Source organism: Delphinapterus leucas, chromosome 2 (assembly GCF_059928025.1).
Source record: "Delphinapterus leucas isolate spDelLeu-1000000601 "Yukka" chromosome 2, BTC_Dleu_Yukka2, whole genome shotgun sequence".
Lineage (NCBI taxonomy): Eukaryota > Metazoa > Chordata > Mammalia > Artiodactyla > Monodontidae > Delphinapterus > Delphinapterus leucas.
The window spans coordinates 60898242-60919892 of record NC_143130.1 but is presented as its reverse complement, the minus strand read 5'-3'; the positions used below and the strand labels follow the sequence as shown (position 1 = coordinate 60919892).

General features: G+C 43.6%; 1 protein-coding gene across 4 annotated transcripts in view; it reads left to right on the top strand.

Moving 5' to 3' along the window:
* TBC1D2B (TBC1 domain family member 2B) overlaps window positions 1-21651 on the top strand; it is an 87613-nt gene that overhangs the window by 45469 nt on the left and 20493 nt on the right. For all 4 annotated transcript variants that reach the window (XM_022580168.3, XM_022580170.2, XM_022580169.3 and 1 more), the window contains exons 4-8: window positions 7305-7468; window positions 10290-10522; window positions 11229-11624; window positions 17329-17439; window positions 18668-18861. In XM_022580168.3, coding sequence (XP_022435876.1) covers window positions 7305-7468; window positions 10290-10522; window positions 11229-11624; window positions 17329-17439; window positions 18668-18861 — 1098 coding nt within the window. The remainder of the gene's footprint in view (window positions 1-7304; window positions 7469-10289; window positions 10523-11228; window positions 11625-17328; window positions 17440-18667; window positions 18862-21651) is intronic.

The following is a 21651-nucleotide window of genomic DNA, read 5'->3' as shown; positions in this document are numbered from 1 at the left end:
GCTCCAGATGGGAATGCGTCCCTGGCCTTTTCCAGCTCCTGGTGGCTGCCAGCATTCCTCGGCCCGTGGCCACATCACTCTAATCTGCCTCCCCAGTCACGTCACTTGCTCCCCTTCTTATAGTGATATCTTCCTCTGCCTCTCTCTTATGAGGACACTCGTGATGACATTTAGGGCCCTCTCAGATCATGCAGGGTCATCTCCCCATCTCAAGATCTTAATATAATCACATCTGCAAGTCCCTTTTGGTTATTTCTCCTTTTTTTAATCATTTCAAATAACATTGTCCTGGTATCCCTGACATACCTCTCCATGTCCTTGTGAGAATCTATCTGAAGAATTGATGTGTGCGAGAGGAGATACTGCATCATCTTTATTAGGATAGCTATTGCCAATCAGAGCCCCCCCGCCCCCACTTTTTGTTTCTCTTGACAGGGCTTGTAGTTAGGAGGGATGGAGCTGATTGGCTGCCCTGGAGGTAGCCTGCTCTCCTTCTGCCCCTGTCTTCCTGACACGTACAAGGTAGTAGCAGAGGCCAAAACTTGGCTGGGCAGGGTGTTTGTAGAGCTGTGAACTCTTGAAGGATTTAATGGGGCATTTTCCAGCCATTCTGTCAACTTGTAAAACTCTAGCTGATTATCAGAGTTGAAATGAATGTTGAAAAATTATTACTGTTTTAGGTGGACATTTTAAACTGTATGTAGAGAAATTGAACTGAAATACTTAAACCTAGAAACAGGTTTTCTTATTAATTATATAGATTGCTGGTATTTGGTTTGTTTTTAAATTTTCATCGGAGTATTTACAATGAAATAGGATTTACAATGTGGTTGCTGGTGTTTGTTTTTAAAAGTTCAGCCTGAACACTGCAGCTGTCAAGGTGACATTTGGCTGCCTGGTGGTCTCCTGCTTTTCACTTCAGATCAGAGTAGCTGAGTGTTTATTGAACAAAACAGCAGGCACCTAGCACCGTGCCTGGAAGGACACAGAAGTTGCTCTCAAAGGTTCGTCGGATGACATTGGGTTCTTTAAAGGGCAAGCACTGTATGAGAACGGCCTCGAGCATCAGCCAGCAGAACCCCGTTTAAACTGGCAGTGAATTCTAATTAGTGCACAGGCAGGACACCTGGTCAGTGCAGAGGCCTCTGCTGACCGGAGCGGATAGGACGAGTGGTTTGAGAAGCATATACTTTACTGACCCCCATGTTGCACAGTCACAGAATTCGGTTTTACCACTAAGATCTAAAGCAGGGATTGGCTCTATAGTGTTTCAGCTTAAAGAGGTTTTCGCTTTGAGCCAGATCTGGTTTCTTCATCGCCTAAGGCTTGGCAGGTGGTACCTCCCGCAACCGAGGCTCAGTCCCTCAGCCATAGGTGAGAGTATGGCATTTGTGCAGGTGGGCCTCGTGACAAGGCAGGGGTGCCAAGACCGTGTTGGGGAGAAGGAGGGCGTGTGGAAGCTCTGAGTCATTTAAGTTGCTGTCCTCTCTCCCCAGGCATGTTCTGTTCTTCCCTGCTCTCTCATTCCTCCCTCCTGTACCCACCGTTTACGGACCAGGGCTGAGCAGCACAGTTTGAAGGCTCCGACAAATGGCAAGGAGAATTTGACTTCTCAACTCGACGGTGGTGGTAGTAACATGCCACATGTGAGTGAAGGCTGCTGTGAGACCCTGGCCATAAGTGGGGCGACTGAAATTTTATAGTGTAGTGAGTGGGTCCAGTGTACCCAGCTAATTGTATCAAAGAAATGAGCAAAAGTATATGGAGCATTTGTGAAAGTTTCTTTTTTTCCTGAGCAACTATTTTGAAATAGCTTTCTCCACAGTTCTGTAATTTTTATAAAATCAGCCTTTACTTCAACTTTGCTCATTGGGTTATAGTGGGGATTTTACTAGCATTCCCCTATGCAGTCCTCTGGGAAGATGTGTAGCACGGTTGCCAGGCACTAGAAGCGACTTAGGAAACAAACAGTACATGTAACAAGTTCTACATTGTTTGTTTGCCAGTTCACTCTTGGTCCCAGTAAATAAACCATAAGAAAACTTTTAGCAGGTGTAAACATATAAGCAGGTATAATTGCCAGGTTCCTGGTGACTCCTTGTTAAAACAGAGTGATGGGAACATAAATGTTTTAGGTAATTTCTCTGCATTCTTCTAAATTCTTAACGCACTTTAATGAAATTCAAATAAAGCAAAAAAAATCATGCTTTCAAAAACATAAAACACTGAAAATGACTATTTTACGTGAGAATGTCATCTGATTCACACTAGAGATGAAGCTACCTTTTCATCCCCTACCTTTAATCTACCTCAGGAAACTCCAAATGATGCACATTTCTTCCTCTTCTATATTTGTTTTTCTTTATTTTTAAATATTTCCTTGTTTATTTGGTTGTGCTGGGTCTTAGTTGCAGCATGTGGGCTCCGTCGTTGCGGCTCATGGGCTCCTTAGTTGCAGCACGTGGGCTCCTTAGTTGCGGCTCATGGGCTCCTTAGTTGTGGCATGCGAACTCTTAGTTGTGGCATGCATGCAGGATCTAGTTCTCTGACCAGGGATTGAACCCGGGCTCCCTGCATTGGGAGTGCAGAGTCTTAACCACTGCACCACCAGGGAAGTCCCTGTTTCTTTATTTTAATAAACTTACTGAAGTATAATTTATCTATGTTAGGTGTACAGGCTGATGGAGTTTAGAGATTATACATAGTCATGTAAACACCTCCATAATCAAGATATAGAGCATTTCCACCACCTACAAGTTTCCCTCATGCCCCTTTGCATGAAATTTCTAAGAATTTCATATATATGGAATCATACTGTATTTGTATGTCTTCTTTCATTTAGCATCATCTTTTTGAGACTCATTTATTTTGTTGAGTGTTTTCACATCTCATTCCTTCTTTATTCCTTAATAGTATGCAGTAAGTATGGATATATCACAGTTTGGTTTTCCATTCACCAGTTGACAGATCTTTGGTTGATATCCAGTTCATGGCTGTTATGAATAATGCTTGCTCTGAGTATTCACATCCAAGTCCTACATGTAGACATGTTTTCATTTCTTTTGGGTAAATATGTGGGATTGGGATTGCTGAGCTGTTTAGTTAAGTGTATATTCAACTTGATAACATACTGCCCTACTGTCCTCCAGGTGGCTGCCCCATTCTGTGTTCCCATTAGCAGTACATGACTGTTGCAGTTGCTCCACATCCTTCCTGACACTTGGTACACTTGGACACTTGCTGGTGTTTTTAACTTTAGCCATTGTGGTGGGTGTGGTTCATTTTGGTTTTAAGTTGCATTTCCCTGATAATTAATAACGTTGAGTATCTTTTCATGTACTTGTTGGCCATCTGTATATCTTTGGAGAAATGACTATTCAAGTCCTTCACCCACTTTTAAATTGAATTGTTTATTCTCTTATTATTGAGTTGTAAGAGTTCTTTATATTTTCTGAATACAAGCCTTTTGTCAGATATAGGTTTTGCAAATATTTTTCCAAGAAGAACTTTTAAATCTTGATAAAGTTCTTTTATCATTTTAATCTGTTACAGATTGTGCTTTTTGTGTTCTGTGTAGGAAATCTTCGCTTAACCCAACGTCACAAATGTTTTCTTCCAGAAGCTTAAGGGTTTTAATTCTTACTCATTTATATATTTTAAGTTAATTTTTATGTATTATGTGAAGTAAGGGTTGAAGTTCATTTTTTCCCATACAGATAACCAGTTGTAGTACCACTTTTTGAAAAGACTGTCTTTTCCCCATTGAATTTCTTGGTACCCTTGTTGAACATCAGTTGACATTATTACATGCTTAACATTACCCCATGGCTCGTTGATTCTTCCTTCGTCTTTCTTCTCTCTGTTTTATTTTGGATAGTTTCTATTGCACTGTCATCAAGTTCACTAATCTTTCCTTCTGCAACATCTCATCTGCTATTAATCCCATCTAGTGTATTTTCATCATAGACATCGTAGTTTTATCCTTAGGTTATTTTTTTATTTTTTATTTTTTTTTTTGCGGTACACGGGCCTCTCACTGCTGTGGCCTCTCCTGTTGCGGAGCACAGGCTCCGGACGCGCAGGCTCAGCGGCCATGGCTCACGGGCCCAGCCGCTCCGCGGCACGTGGGATCTTCCTGGACTGGGGCACGAACCCGTGTCCCCTGCATTGACAGGTGGACTCTCAACCACTGCGCCACCAGGGAAGCCCCCTAGGTTATTTTTAATTGAAGTATAGTTGATTTACAATGTTATGTTAGTTTCGGGTATACAGCAGAGTGATTCAGTTATATATTCTTTTTCGGATTCTTTTCTATTATAGGTTATTACAAGATATTGAATATAGTTCCCTGTGCTATACAGTAGGTCCTCGTTGTTAGTTTTATAATAGTAGTGTGTATATGTTAATTCCAAACTCCTAATTTAGCCCTCCCCATCCCCTTCCCCCTTTGTAACCATCAATTTGCTTACCATAAGTTTGCTTTCTATGTCTGTGAGTCTGTTTCTATTTCATAGGTAAGTTCATTTGTGTCAGTTTCTTCAATTCCACATATAAATGATATCATATGATAGTCTTTCTCTGCCTGACTTACTTCAGTTAGTGTGATAATCTCTAGGTCCAAACATGTTGCTGCAAATGGCACTGTTTCATTCTTTTTTATGGCTGAGTAATATTCCATTGTATATATGTACCACCTCTTCTTTATCCATTCATCTGTCGACAGGCATTTAGGTTGCTTCCATGTCTTGGCTATTGTAAATAGTGCTGCAGTGAACATTGAGGTGCATGTATCTTTTCAAATTAGAGTTTTCGTCTTTTCTGGATATATGCCCAGGAGGGGGATGGCTGGATCATATGGTAACTCTATTTTTAGTCTTTGAAGGAACCTGCATACTGTTCCCCAATTTGCATTCCCATCAGCAATGCAAGAGGGTTCCCTTTTCTCTACACCCTCTCCAGCATTTATTGTTTGTAGACTTTTTGTCGATGGCCATTCTGACTGGTGTGAGGTGATACCTCATTGTAGTTTTGATTTGCCTTGCTCTAATAATTAGCAATGTTGAGCATCTTTTCACGTGCCTGTTGGCCATCTGTATGTCTTCTTTGGAGAAATGTCTTATTTAGGTCTTCTGCCCATTCTTTTGCTTGTGCTGGGTTTTTTTTGTTTTTTGTTTTTAAATATTGAGCTGTGTAAACTGTTTGTATATTTTGGAAGTTAATCTCTTGTTGGTTGTGTCGTTTGCAAATATTTTCTCCCATTCTGTAAGTTGTCTTTTCATTTTGTTTCTGGTTTCCTTTGCTGTGTAAAAGCTTTTAAGTTTAATTAGGTTCCATTTGTTTATTTTTGCTTTTGTTTCCATTACTCTAGGAGACGGATCTAAAAAAATATTGCTGTGATTTATGTCAAAGAATGTTCTGCCTGTGTTTTCCTCTATCTCTAGAAGTTTTGATTTGGATCTTTCTCTCACATCTTCCATATCTCTATTTAACATGTTCAGTCTTTCTTCTACCTTCTCAAACGTGGGGAAACAGTTACAGTAACTTTTAAAATCCTTGTCCACTAATTTTATCATTTGTCATTTCTGAGTCTGTTTCTGTTTAGTGATTTTTCTCCTTAGAATGAGTTGTATTTTCCTACTTCTTTGCACGCCTGATAATTTTTTATTGCATGCCCGATATTATGAGTTTTACCTTTCTGGGTGCTAGATTTCTGTGTGTGTTCCTGTACATATATTCTTAAGCTTTGTTCTGGAATGTAGTTTAATTACTCAGAAACAGTTTGATACTTTTGAAGTTCACTTTTAAGCTTTTTTAGGTAGTATGAGAGCAGGCTTTAGTCTAGGGATAATGTCAGTAACCTTTTTCCAAGTACCAGTCTACCATACTCCATGACGTGTGAGGTTTTCCACTCTGGCCAGTGGGACTAGACACGATTGTGTGAGCAGAGGGATGGTTCTTTCCCCATTCTTGGATAGCTTTCTTACACACAAGCCTGATAGTACTTATCTGGAGACTTGGGAACCCTCTGATGTTCCTGCAGCCCTCCATACAGCTCTCTTCTCTCCAGTACTGTGCGCTGTGAACTCCACCTGCCTTGGGATTCCCAGCTGTCTTATCAGTTCATGGGAGAGCTCCACCTGGGTTCCCCCTGCCTGCACCGTGGCCTGGAAAGTGTCTAGGCAGTAAGCTTGGGCAGGGGTGGGGCTTACCTCGTTTGTTTTCCACCTCTCAGGGATCACTGCCCGGTGTAGCCTGATGTCCTATATCTGAAAGTCATTGTTTCCTGTATTTTGTTCAGTTTTTCAGTTGTTTCAGATGACTGTAAATCCAGTCCCTCCTAGTCCATCTTCACTGGAAGTAGAAATCCCAACCTAGTTTTTAAAAGTTTTAATGAAATAATTTTAGCACACTGGCAAGTGTAAAGTATAGTAAATTGATTACCTGGGTAACCACTACTAAACTATATAATTTTGTCATATTTCTGCTGCGCTTTTTAAAACACAAACTAAAACATTACAGATATGGTTCAAATCCTTTCTTGTCTCCATGATCCCATTCTTTTCTTGCCCTTCACAGGAGTAACCATGTTTTGTATTTGATAATTATCATTCTTGTGTGGATTTTTAAGTTTTACTACATATGTGTGTATCTATAAATGATATCTATTAATAGTATTATCTTGAAGATTTTTAAAAAATCATGTTGTACATGTCATTCTTCAATTTTCTTTCTTTTCTTATTCAGCATTTAAAAAATATTTGTCCATGTGATCCATGTAGCTTTAGATAGAATGTACATTCCACAAGGACAGGAATATTTGTTCACTAGCATATCCCAAACATTTAGAACAGTGCCTGGCACATTGTAGGCACTTAATTAATATTTGTTGAATGAATGAATTCACTTTAAGTGATGTATAGTATTTGATCGTATGAATACGCTACAGTTTATTTATCTGTTCTCTTGTCAATAGATGTTTAGGTTGTTGGGGTTTTTTGCTAATATGACTAGTGCTGCAGTGGATGTTCTTGTTTGTGTCTCCTTGTGCACATGTTGAAGAATCTAAGAAATGCTGGGTCGCTGGGTCTTAGGGCAAAAACTTCTTCAACTTATCTGTATGTTGCTGAATTGTTCTCCATGGCAATAGTTCCAATTTATACTCCCACCAGCAGTGTATGAGAGTTCTCATTTCTCCATATCCTCACCAACATTTGCTATTATCAGAGTTTAGTTTTTGCCACGCGTATGTATGTGACATTGTTTCGCTTTACCATTTTAAAAAAACATTTCATTTTTCCCAATAGAAATTCAATGTCTTCTTTTCGTCCTGGGAGAGGGCATAACGACAGTCGGAGGAGTGTGTTTTACACCAATGAAGAGTGGGAGCTTTTAGAGCCAAGCCCTAAGGACCTGGAGGAGTCCATGGTGCAGGAAGAAAGGAAGAAGCAGATCCCTGAAGGAAACAAAGGTATGGATGTGGTTCCTGCTGTCTTTCATTCTCTCCGCTGCCATCTGTTAACCACTGGTGATGTGGGAGACCCTTTGGTAGCAGGCATCACTGGGAGCACGAGACCCAACGGGAGTTGTGTTCTCTTTGTGGGAAATAAAACCTAAAGGCTTGAAAATGAGATGTCACAAGAAATAAATAACTGTCCAATCCTGTGGTTCTGCAACTTTTTCAGGAGATAGAAGATCTGGAAGTCATGGTGCTCTTTACAGAAATACTGATTTAAAAAAAACTAAAACTTTTTATTTATAGAAATTTGTTCATGCACACACCAGTAGAAGCTGTAGTGTCACATTCCACAGTTTTGAACTTACGGCCTCTCTTTTTTCCTCTGTATCTCCTCTGAGCTCCTTCCCCTCCTGGCACCCACCACCAGCTGGGTTATTTTAAAGGAAGTTCTAGATATTAATCCTTTGCATCTGTAAACATTTTAGTATGTATCTCCAAGAGATGACTCTTCAAAAGAACCACAGCTTCATCGTTATACCTAAACACTTACAGTGAATCCTTCCTGTCTGCTTCCCCAGTTATTCCATAAATGTCTGCTTGCAGTTGGCATGAGCAAATGAGGGGCTAACAGACCCCCAAGTGTGTTTAGTTGTGTGTCTTCTTGGGTCTCTTTCAGTCTGAACAGCTCTCTGTTTGCTTTTTGTGTTCCGTTTCCCTTGCCACGCCTGTTGAAGAAACAGGGTCTACATGTCAAGGAATTGCCCACATTCTGGATTTTGTTAATTATATTTTTGCGGGGTCACAGAATATGCTCCTCCATCCCTGTATTTCCTATACACTTGTCGCTAGAGGAGAGGCCTGCCCAGATTCAGGGTTGACTTTTAATTATGACAAGAATATTTTGGGGTGGGGTGGGGGCTAGGGATGCTGTATATTTCTTGTTGCATCACATCTGGAACCACATCGTATCTGGTTTTCCCTCTTTTTGTGATATTAAGGTCAATCAGGATTTAGGGTGTCAGCCTGATCCGTTCATACGTCTCTCCGTTGGCATTTGCCTAATGCGTTAAGCAGCCCTTCATGACCCTACATCCATTGACCCATTGAGGGAATATTGATGTTATAAATGTAAAATAACAATAAATAATTTTGAAATTCTGCCTTATGCTTCATTCTGGCACGAGCTGGCAGGATTAGGAGGCAGGATTTTAGGAAGTCTTTACTGAGAGCACATATTTACTGAAGGTAATATGTTTTTCTGTCCCCTGGGAAAGGACCACATGACTTGCTTTGGTGGGGAGTTTACTTGTGATCCCCAGGATGGTAGCATGGAACCCTAAGGTCCAGTGTGACGTGGTGAAGATGTGGGTCACGTGCCTCATGACCCAGCACGTGGCACAGCCAGCGGGGCACCCAGGAGAGGGGCTCATTGTCAACTGGGAAGGCCTTCTGAGGAACAGGGGTTTGTGTTGGGGATTTGGATTGTTGAAGGTAAACATTGTTGGCTCTGACTTCCCCATAGAGACTCTAGGAATGAAATGAAAGGGTGAATGGTAGCAAGATTGGCAAGGAAGAATCAGTAAGGCTTAGTGACTCGGGTGGGGCAAGAAACTCCCAGCACCCCTGGACAGCAGCTTCTTGTCTGGGAGCAGCCTTCTCGGCCTCTGCCCAGCCCCTGCTCCCTTTGAGAGGGAGCCTGTGTGGAAGACACGGAGGGACAAGGATGTCTTTGGATTTTTATCTTGATGATTCATGGATATTTCCTGTAACCGCTCCAAGAATCAGCCTGCCAGCTTCTTGTCCATGTCATTCATGGGAAGTAAGCTAATCTTCATACACACAGAAAAGTCCCCCAATCAGAAATGTACAGCTCAATGGATTTTCACAAAGTGAGCATATCCATGTAGCCAGCACTTACTTGAAGAAACAGGACAGTACCAGGAGTCACAGCCTCTATCCCCAAACCCCTCCCTTCCAGTCACTACCTCACCTCCCACCCCCGCCCCCGCCACCACTGTCCTGACTCCTAACATCATAGATTTGTTTTGCCTGTTTTCTAAAGTTATATAAATGGAATCTATATAGTATGTACTCTCCTCTTTATATTTTTAATATATATTTGAATCCATTTATTCCAAAATTTATTTGGATCCCTCAATATTTTTAAATACTCGTTTTTAGGGAAGAGAATAAAATGTGTTTACAATTAAGAAAACATAAACTCGGGGTTTTTTTGGTTTGTTTTTTTTAGTAAGGACAGATTAGCTAAAAATAAGCAGCTGGGGATCCCTAGTGTATCTCTTAAGTCCTACCCTCTAACTTTGTAGATGCAGGCCCTGTCCTTACTAAGGTGCCCGGCGGAAGGGACACCTTGTGTTCAGGATGCTGTAGGAACTTGGAGCAACCATGTTCTTCCCTGGTCTGTGTCTCTGTTCTCTTTGGTCCTCAAAGTAACTGAAATAAGAAAATAGTGATATGAACACATCAGCTTAGAACTGATCTTTTGGAAAATAAACTTAACATTGCAAAAGAATCTTGAGAGAGTTTAGTACAGTTTTGTCATAAATTCCTCATTAGTACTAATGTATAGTCTGACTTCTTTTCGTCTGTCTCAATGCAGAAATTGAGCAAATAGAGAAAGTTTTCTTTAACAGTGATCGCATGAAAGATCATCTTTGATTTTAAGCTTGGCTTTTATCAAGAATGAGGTAGGAGCAGAGAGTGACGCACGCAGAACTCCTTAGAGGATGATGGATGGAATGTTAATGCATTTTACTGGAATTTCCGAAAGGAGAGTTTGACCTGAACTTAAACAAGTTTTGTTTTTATGTAGGAGTAACTGGCTCAGGATTTCCCTTTGATTTTGGACGTATTCCCTACAAAGGAAAACGCCCTTTGAAAGACATGATTGGATCGTATAAAAATCGCCACAGTAGTGGTGACCCTTCAGCCGAGGGGCCATCGGGCAGTGGTAGCACCAGCAAGTTGGCCTCCGAGATGCAGCTGCAGGTCCAGAACCAGCAGGAAGAGCTGGAAAGGTTAAGGAAAGACTTATCCAGTCAGAAGGTAATTCTTCTTCCTCACATTTCTATCTCATCTCACATCAGCAGGCCAGGGACCAGAGGAGCAAAACCCGGCTTTCATGTTTCTCTGACTCCATTATTTCCCAGAAGGTGCTTTTCCCCTAAGAGTTGTATGTTGCCACGGCCACTGACCTAGGCACTGCTGTTCTGCTTGGTCATTTTTTCATAGACACTTGAAGTTCCGACGAGAGTGAAGACCCCTCAGAGTGGGTCGGGGAGGGTGTTGTTTGCACCTTGCCCACGCCTGCCCTGACGTCAAACCTCTCTGAGCATAGTCTTCAGCCCAAGGCCCATGAACAGTTGTTAAATGAGTTTCCACATCCTGTTAAAACAGCAGCTTCCTTTTGAGCTGATCACACCTAATTATACTTAATTCCTCAGCAGGTCAGTGAATTTAGACCTCAGATTTTTTAATACGGATGAACGTTTACTGGGAGCCATTGCTCATTGCAGTCTGCCTGTCCACTATTTCCTGTTTCCTATTATTGTTCTCTACAGACAGCCTTTATGGAATAAATATTTTTCCTTCTCTATTTTTGAGATCCTTCAAGAGGAAGTTGGTTATTAAAATATTTCCAGTAAAGTTTCTGCATTTGCTCAAATACCAATGGTTGCTCCATGCAGAGTTGCCATGATTTCTGCTTTTTCTCCCGCCCCTGCTCCCCACTCCATCCTCCCCTGGCTCCCAGGAGCTCGTGCGGCTCCTGCAGCAGACGGTGCGGTCCTCCCAGTACGACAAGTACTTCACGAGCAGCCGCCTCTGTGAGGGGGTCCCGCAGGACACGTTGGGGCTTCTGCACCAGAAGGACGACCAGATTCTGGGCCTCACTAGCCAGCTGGAGAGGTTCAACCAGGAGAAAGAGAGTCTTCAGCACGAAGTAAGGACGCTGAAGAACAAGGTGGGCGAGCTCAGTGAGCAGCTGGGGATGCTGATGGAGACCATCCAGGCCAAGGACGAGGTCATCATGAAGCTCTCCCGGCAGCTCAGCGAGTGCGAGGGCAGCGCATCCTCTCCCACCTCCATGCCCAGCTCTCCTGTGGCCCTCCCCACAGCCAGGGACCAGCTGGAACTGGACCGACTGAAAGTAAGAGCAGGGCGTGGGCCCCTGTTATTGGGACAAGAAATCCAAAACCCGCTAACAGCCTGTCTGTTGATGTCACTCTAGAGCTGCTAACCTCAGTGAGCTAATTTGGCATGACAGCAGAGCAGCTGTGCCTTTTTTAAGAAAACAAGTGTCACAGGACTTCCAGTCAGATAATTACTAGGTTTCTAAGAAGCTTCCTTGGAAAATGAAAGTCTCAGCCCGTCAGTGTCGCCATAGCTCAGAACAGTTTCAGATCTTTCCCCTCCCTTGCTTTCAGGCAGCTGCGATTTCTCTTTCTGTTTATACACCCTTAGAACTTCATTATTCCATGTAACCTACAGAGGCTGTTTCTTGCCCCCTCTGTGTGTGGATGCACACACCATCATTTGCATAGCCCGCCTCAGGACATAATGGAGGCCAGGTGAGGGAACACTGTTCCCAACAGCTAGTGTGGGGTCAGGTGGGAAAGCAGACCCTGGCTCCCAAGCACGCCAGGGAAGAGGGCCTGCCCAGAGTCAGTGCCCCCCATGCCTAAGGCAGGAGGGTCCTGACACTCAGAAGGGAGGGCAGAGCTCTCTTCCCAGTGTCCCAGTGGCCCTGGGGATGGGAGGCTGGTTCCTAAATGGAGGTGACTCTCTCCATCATACCTGGGGTGGTGGCCAGCTGATGAGGTAGGAAGAGCGTTACTGGGGGCATGGGCTGTCTGACTCTGTGCCCGCGGAGAAGCGTGCTGGTCCCGAGGGGAGAGCTGAATGGCCTTGGGCCACTGTCAGTCAGGCCACAGTGAGGGTCCCAAAAGTTTTGCTGCCACCAGTTCTCAATTTGGAGAAGTTTCAGGTGGAGAAGTGTCTCCTAGGACATGAGGCATTAGGTGTAGCCCAGGCCCCGGCTGACCCCACACAGTTCTGCAGCTGTCGGTCCCACCTGGCCGCAAAGCCTTCCTCACCTGGCTACCCACTTTTTGCAAATAATGTGGCACCGAGGATGTTTTGCCCCCCCAAATGCAGTTTATCCTTGAAGGGCAAAGGTTTGCCACTTTTGAGGTTGTTACTGAGCCTGCTTCCTGACTAGTAGTACCTGTCACGCAGTGTCAGTAGATTGCATGCCTGATGGACATGCCTGAGCCTTAAAGATAATTCCAAAATGGAAATTAAAACACTGGAATAATGGCAGCTTTGTCGGAATATGTGTGTGGTCTCCCATGGTGACAACTTCTCAGTGACAGCACCCAGTAGATATATGAGGCCAGAAGGATTTATTGGTGAGAAGGACCAAAAGGGCAAAAACACCACCAAAACCCTCAGTCTCATTACTTTATAATTACTACAAAAATAGCCGTGTTTAAAAAAAAAAAAGGTCCTGGTTAGTGTTGCCTGTAAAAGTTGGTTTTGTTTATATATGCAACCTAGAGTGTACTGACCCTAAATATACATCCCATCAGTGATACACGTTTTAAGACCACTTATTTAAGGTCAACTGAATTTTATATTTTGCAAGCACGTCTGTCTTTATAGTGTTTGGAGAATGACACCAGGGCATTCGGTTTCCAGGTCCCAGTGCTCGGCAGTGGGGAACGCGTGGGAGCATGTTTTCCCGGGTAGCCGAGCCAGGGTGTGGAGGGGAGTGTGTGGCTTTGTTGTTGTGGCTCCACACAGCTCCTTTTGGAGACGACTGATGGAGCTGATCACAACTAGACTTCCCGACCTTTTCTTTTTGTGGGGTAGCGGGTGACATTTTTTTTTTTTTTCTCCAACATTTCTCAGCTTAATTTATAAAGTCTGTGGCTCCAGAATTCCACAAGAGTGAGGTTAAGTGGTGACATAGCTTATGGAGAGGCAGAAAGGTTGTTAGGGGACTTCCCTGTGACCTGTTCGTCTGAGTGAGTCCTGCCCGGCTTGGTGACCTCATGTTTTCTGACATTGCTCTACCTGGGCCGGATATTGCCAGGGCATCCCCTGTGCCATGCAGGAGACAGTCACATTCGTGCCTCCTCTGCGGTGGCACTGGGAGAATTGGAGTGAAGAATCTCATTGTCCTTCACTTTTAGATACCGCATGGTTCCTATATTGATTTCTTCGTTTGACCCCAAATTTAAAATGTCTAGGTGGGGAAAAAAAAATTTTGTGTGTGTTTTGGTGGGGGGAAGGTATCTTTTTTGTTGTTGTTACTGTTACTATTCAGTGTCTTGCTTTATAGTCAGTGTATGTGCCTGTAAAGATTTCTGCTTTTTAGAAACATTTCTTTTTTGGTCTCATATGTGGTCACTTTCTGTTCCTGTAGTATTTTGAGGCAGAAGCACATATTGGTCTTAGGATTTTACCACCCTAGTGATTTAAATATTTTTCCCACACTTCCTTCCAGGCCTTTTCCATGTTTACATAATTCTTCCATTTCCTGGAGTAGGTAGACTTTTGTTTCATTCAGCCTTAGAACCCAGGCACTTTCTGTATTGCTATCATTAATGATTCCAGATTGTCCTTCTTTTGACTCTGTCATCATTTACTTAATCAGCCTCTGTCTTCTTTCCTGTGATTTGTTATTTGATGAATATCTTCATGCGTACAGCTTTTCCTTCTTGGGACTCTTTCATTCATTCAGTCAGCCAGCCGTGTGCTGGGCTTTGTACTCCACACAAAGTATACAGTCTCTGTCCTCCTGGAGCTCAGAGTTTAGTTTATAAAGCACAAAAACAAAAAAGCAGAACACAACTGTAATAAACATCAGTGAGGAAGGGGATGTGTCCCAGTATGGGGTGGCGGTTTAGACTGAGCATGGGCTCTGGAGTCAGACCTGGCTGGGCTCAAACCCAGCTTTACCACTCATGACCTCTGACCTTGGGCAGGCTGGTTCACCTCTCTGCCTCAGTGTTCATCTGTGAAATGGCGCTTACCTCATAGGGTCTTGTAAGAGTTAAAAGAGGTATTCCATGTAAAGTCCTCACAGGGCACCTGGCACCTCATAGAGTCTTAACTTGCTGTGATCATCATTCTAGAGAAAGAATCCTTTTTTTTTTAATTTTTGAATTTTATTATATTTATTTTTTTATACAGCAGGTTCTTATTAGTCATCTGTTTTATACACATCAATGTATACATGTCAGTCCCAATCACCCAGTTCATCACACCGCCTCCCCCCCCACAACTGCTTTCCCCCCTTGGTGTCCGTACGTTTGTTCTCTACGTCTGTGTCTCAACTTCTGCCCTGCAAACCGGTTCATCTGTACCATTCTTCTAGGCTCCACATACATGCGTTAATATATGATATTTCTTCTTCTCTTTCTGACTTACTTCACTCTGTATGACAGTCTCTAGATCCATCCACGTCTCAACAAATGACTCAATTTCGTTCCTTTTTATGGCTGAGCCATATTCCATAGTATAAATATGTGCCAACTTCTTTATCCATTTGTCTGTCGATGGGCATTTATGTTGCTTCCATAACCTGGCTATTGTAAACAGTGCTGCAATGAACATTGGGGTGCACGTGTCTTTTTGAATTATGGTTTTCTCAGGGTATATGCCCAGTAGTGGGATTGCTGGGTCATATGGTAATTCTATTTTTCGTTTTTTAAGGAACCTCCATACTGTTCTCCATAGTGGCTGTATCAATTTACATTCCCACCAACAGCGCAAGAGGGTTCCCTTTTTAGAGAAAGAATCCTTGAGATACATTATCAGGACTTCCTTAGACTGTAATGCAAAGTTTGACTCAAAGACACAGATGGCACACTGTGGTGTCCTGCTCCCTCGACCCAGCTTGTGCTGCTCAGTCTCTGGCCGTCATGGCCCAGTGTATTCTTTTGTTGCCCTCTAGCTCACCTTCCTTCAATCAGCCTGCCTTTTAGTAACATGTTTGTTCATTGTTTCCAAATATGAGAGCTTCAAGATGCCAGGAGAAAGGAGAACATCATGATTCTGATCAGAAAAGGAAGTCTGTGGACCTCCTTTGGGGTTTGACTGTCTTCAGTGCTTGTCATGACGTGCGGTTTTGCTGAGACTGAGAAGTTGTGATGCGTATCAGAGCTCAGGTGGGCGTCAGGGGCCAAGCACCTGGGCCAAGAGCGCAGCAGGCCTGGCTCCCAGCCCGACACTTAGTAGTTGTGCAGCCTCCCTATGGCTCAGCTCTTCACCTAGGAGGTGGAGATGACGAGAGTGGCTGCTGAAGAGTTGTGAGGTTTAAATAGGATCGAGGACCACAGGGCACCTGTAACCCGTAGCAAGTGCTCCGTAGGTGTCAGCGATTAAAGGGACTGTTGGAACATTTTCAGTTCTTCTGTATTTTCAGGGGAGATTGTGTACCGCCATGGTGGCTTCTAGTTTGGAGATTGGGGCATGTCTCTGGACACATCTCTGGGGAGGGGCCATGGTCTCTGTCCTGGGACAGCACAGGTGTCAGTGCCTTTCTTGACCACCCCTGGCCTTCTCTTAGAGCTGTTGTGAACAGTTTCTCCTGTGATTGAGGGATCAAAAATTCCTTGAAAACTTCAAACAGAGTAGGGGAAAAAGACATTTGTAAAAGACTGAATTTGGTAGGGAGCATTTAGAAATCACTGCCCCAGTTGTCTCAAAGGTTCTCTTTCGCTTGCCTTGCTCAGAGTGTCAAGGGCTGAAGGTCACGTATGGCACCCGCTTCTGCCAGGGCTGAACTTTTAGTTGGACTTGGCAGAGCGTGTCACCAGCTCGTGATGTTCTCTTAAAAACAGAAAGTAAATGTGGCAAAAGTTAACAATTGGCAAATTTAGGTGAAGGGTATATTGTGTTTATTGTACTTTTCTTTCAACGTTTTCATAAGTTTGAAATTTTTTAATGTAAAAAAGTTGAGGAACATGTTCTCTTAGGTGCCTTGTACATTGTAGGTTATAAGTATTCATTATTAAGTGTAATTCTTTAGGTAAGGGCTTTGTGTATGTGTGTAGCCTCTTCCACATAAACTGGATACGTAAAAATGAGAATCTACAGAAAATTTGTTCAGTTTCTCTAGTTAAAAAACAAAATGAATGTAGGGCATTACCTTTTGTACCCAATGAATGTGGGTAGATAAAATATTTGCATAGATTTAGGACATAAGTCCTACTTACTTTTCCTAAGGACAGGTGAGAAAAATCTCCACCATTAAATAAATTTATTTCCCCATCTCCTTCATTACAGCAGTAGTCCCTGCCTACCTTCTACTGCCAAGGGTAGCCGCAAAGTTTAATCAGAAAGGGTCTAGTAATCAGCTTTCATTTCCTTAGAACTTGTTCTAACTTAGCAGGGCTATTTGATTGATGAGGCAGCAAAATATTACTTATATTGAACAGGGGTCCCCAGCCCCTGGGCCACGGAGTGGTATCGGTCCATGGCCTGTTAGGAACCAGGCCGCACAGCAGGAGGTGAGCAGTGGGCGAGCGAGTGAAGCTTCATCTGTATTTATAGCTGTTCCCCATCGCTCGCATTACCGCCTGAGCTGCACCTCCTGTCAGCATTATGGTGAGTTGTGTAATTATTTCATTATATATTGCAATGTGATAATAATAGAAATAAAGTACAGAATAAATGAAAAGCGTTTGAATTGTCCCAAAGCCATCCCCCCACCCCCCGGTCTGTGGAAAAATTGTCCTCCATGAAACTGGTCCCTGGTGCCGAAAAGGTTGGGGACCGCTGATATAGAATAATTAATCAACGTTCAACCAATGTGAATTGATGGACCTTGTTTTTTGCAACAGGATAATCTACAGGGGTACAAAACGCAAAATAAATTTCTGAATAAGGAAATCTTGGAACTCTCAGCTCTACGGAGAAATGCAGAAAGAAGAGAGAGGGATCTGATGGCAAAGGTGGGTCAGGATGGTTATATTCTATTATCTGGTGGGAGGTATGATTCAGAAACCATTTAAAAATGGACATGCTTTAAAATCAGTTCAACCCACATGCTTGGAGGGTGTGGTTATTGATACCAAATTATATTTAAAGTATATAAAGTGCATAGCACTGTGTTTAGTTTCACTTCATGATGAAGACAAATAGAAATGTCCTGAGAGGTGGCTTTTATTCACACATATAATGAAGTTTACAGAAAAAACATTAAATACAATTCTAAGGTTCCCCCAAATTAAGGTTATTTGGATCTTGATTTATGCTACTGAGTTGTGTGAATCAGTTTCTTATCTGTAAATGGGGATGGTGAGGGTGATGCCCCCTCTGTGAACCTGATAGGGTTGGCTTGAGAGTTAGATGTGACTGTGGCGGGAAAGGGCTTTGCAGGGTGTAGAGACATCCCAGGCTTCCCAGTTACAATCAAATGAAGCTCAGAGACACTGTGTCAGCAGCTGTTGTGTGCCTCGTATACCTTTTGAGCAGTCCTCAGAACACCTTCCCAAGCCTTGTTCCTGATGTTTTCCGGGGGTGTATTGATGTGTCTGGTAAGGTAGCAGATGAGAGCTAGTTCTGGGTCACAGCGTCCTAGGAAAGTATTGCTGTTGCATGGGACGGCTGCTTGGGGCTCGTGTCCAAGTGGCACTCAGCTTGACCTCGGTAATGGGTGTGTGGCCTGGTTTCTGCTGCTCACCTCAGCCCTGTCCAGAACTGATACGTGTGTTGACACGCAGAGGCCTTATTACCAGGACTTCTGTGTCATACCCCCTCAGAAGGAAGACGGGGCCCATGTGGGCCATTTAAATAAGACAGGTGGCCTGTGGCGTAAATTCATCTCTTGTCTTTTTTTTTTTTTTGCGGTACACGGGCCTCTCACTGTCGTGGCCTCTCCCGTTGCGGAGCACAGGCTCCGGACGCGCAGGCTCAGCGGCCATGGCTCACGGGCCCAGCCGCTCCGCAGCATGTGGGATCTTCCCGGACCGGGGCACGAACCTGTGTCCCCTGCATCGGCAGGCAGACTCTCAACCACTGCGCCACCAGGGAAGCCCCATCTCTTGTCTTTGATACAGTCTCTCTCTGGCTCACTTGCTAGTGGTTCTTGGCTTGTCATTCTTTGACTGCTTGAGGTACTTAAGGATTGCTCTTCCTGTGTCTCTGTCTGATTGGAGGTAACTACCACATTCTCTGTAGTATTCTAGCCTGGAAGCCAAGCTCTGCCAGATAGAAAGCAAATACTTGATACTGCTCCAAGAAATGAAGACACCAGTTTGCTCAGAAGAACAGGGGCCTTCTCGGGATGTCATAGCCCAGCTGCTGGAGGATGCTCTGCAGGTTGAGAGCCCGGAGCATCCGGAGCAAGCATTCGTTAAACCTCATCTCGTCAGGTAAAGGTGCTAGCGACTGTTGGGGATAGTGGGACCCATTTCTCAAGCCCCTCTTTCAACAGCAGTAGCCATTCATTGAGAACCCTACACAATTCTCCGTGTTCTCGTTTGATGCTCATGACAAGGACCGTCCAGTCATTAGAACAGATAATGTCATCAGTCTTGCTGTAATAATCAAGTAACAGAGCTGGGGTTCAGCCTAAGTTTTCATTCCAAGACCTTTCTGCCATGTACCATGCCAACGTGGGTGGTAGCCAGTCCTGCTGCAAGAGGAGCCCGTCTTCCTAGGAGTAGAACCCTCTCCAGAGACATGGCTGGACCCATGGGTAGTTTGAAAGCCAAGGGGGACCCTAAGTGGAAAATTGGGTCTTCTCTGTAAGGGAAGGACACTTGGGTAACCTGATTCAGTGGTTCAGAACTCATTGAGGGTCTGATACAAGCCGTGGACACCCTTGGCCCCAAAATGCAGTTGGACACACACACAGTATTGCATATACTTTTCAGAAAATCATGGAGTGTGGAAGCCTGTGATGGATCTTGGATTAAGAACCGTCATATCCTAGTTTCTTAAAACTGAGATTCATGAAATACTGGCTCAAGGAGAAATCTGCAAATCCACTCAGTCCAGTCTCCTCCTGTCTCCGCCCCCTTGCCCCTCTAGCAGCCCTGTGCCTAGGCCCTGCTTGCTGCTGTGGCTCAGCTTCTCCAGCCCCACCCCTGCCCCAGGGGAAGCCTGGCTTCAGCTTGACCCACTCTTTCCCTTCTCTGTGCTTACAGCACTGGCCTGCCTTGTCCATGTTACTCAGTCGACAGGTAAAACTGTGCTTTCAGATTGCGACCAACGCCATTGTTACAAAACTCTTACGGAGGCCTGTGTGCCGGGAGCCGTGCCAAGGGCCTTATGTGCAGGCTTGTATTTAACGTAGCTCAGCCAGGCAGATGTTTTTATCCTTGCTCAGAAAATGTGGAAGCTGACGTTAGGGAGGTGATGTAACTTGCCCAGGTCACACAGATGGTGAGTGGCAAGGATGTGGCCCCAGACTGGGCAGCCCCATTCCCAGGCCAGGAGCGCTGTCTCCATGCTGTGTGCTTGTGCTGCGTCCGCAGTGGCGGGGGACTCCCGTGAGGGTGGCCTAGCAGTCTGCCCTGAGGGCACCACGTCTTCTTCCTGCTTGTGTTTTAGGCTCTTACTATTCATGTTGTATCTTTTCAAACTTCATGTATGACTAGAACAATAGCTGTGTATATTGATTTACTTTCAACTTTTCATTATGGAAAATTTCAAACATACAAAGTAGTAGACGGAATCATATGACAACCCCCATATGCAACCTGTTACCCAATAATTTAGCAATTATTAACATTTTGGTAATCCTGTTTCTTCTTCTTTTTTTTTTTCCTGGAATATTTTAAAGAAAGTATCAGACGTGTCATTTCAGCTTTAAACACTTCAATATGTACCTCTAATTGAAGACACGTTTTAATATGCTAATCCTACCGTATTCATACCTTTTTGCAACTTACTTCTTTCAACATTGTTTTCTGAAATTATACAGGTTGATACGTGTAGCTCCTGAGAATTTTTTTTTACCTGCCTCACAGCTTCACATTTTTATTTCTTCTCTCATGGTGAACACTCAGAATGGTTCCATTTTTCCTTGTTACAAACCGTGGTGCAGTAAACATCGTGGTACACGTATCCATGTGTCCGTGTGTCTGCGTGAGAGAGTTTCTCCAGGGTGTAGGCTAGAAGTGGAATTCCTGACCTATAGGGAATGCACATCTTCAGCTCTGCTAGATCTGACTTCCAAAGTGCTTGTACAGGTTTACACACTCAGCAGCAGTGTGTGAAAGGCCTTTGTATTGGTTTTCTATGACTGCCATAACAAATTATTGTTTTAAGCCAATAAGTTTGTGATACCTATTTATTATGCAACAGTTCTGTCGATCAAGCAGCCCAGCATGGTCTCGCGGGATGAAAGTCAGGGTATTAGCAGTGCTGCGTTCCTTTCTGGAGGTTCTAGGAGACAGTTTGTGTCCTTTCTTATTCAAGATGTTGGCAGAATACAGTTCCTTCTGGTCGTAGGACTAGGTCTCTGTTTCCTTGCTGCCTGTCAGGTGTGGCCATTCCCAGCTTCTGGAGGCCACCTGCATTCCTTGGCTTGTGGCCGCCTTCTTCCACCTTCAAAGTCAGCAACCGTGGGTCTAGGCCCTCTCTCCCACTTCACATCCTTACTGCCTCTTCTTCCTTTGTCGTATCTCTGGTCCACTCTTCTACCTTCCTCTTCCACTTTAAGGGCTCCTGTGTTTACTGTGGTCCCACCCGGCTAACCCAGGATAATCTCCCCGTCTTAAGTTCTGTAACTGTAATTCCACATGCCGTAACGTGACATATTCACAGGTTCCAGGGACATTTTGGGGGGCCATTATTCTACCTACCACAGCAGAATAATTCTTTTTCTTTTTAAGAATTAAAGAATTCTTAATTCTTTGTCATCCCTAATGTCTTACAAATGTTTTCTCCCTTGTCTTTTCACTTTTTAAAACATTTTTCGAGCATAAGTGTTAGGGATGTGTATATGTAGGCTATATAAACATACATACACATGTATATTAATGTAGCCAAATTCATCAGCCTTGTATTTGCAGTATTGCTTGTATTTTCTTTTGTGCTTTTCACATTTAGCACCTCAGCCATCTAGAATTGATTATTTTCCTGTATAGTATCAAGGAAAGATCTAACGTAATTTTTTCCCATATAGGTAGCCAGTTATTCTCACCCTGTTTATT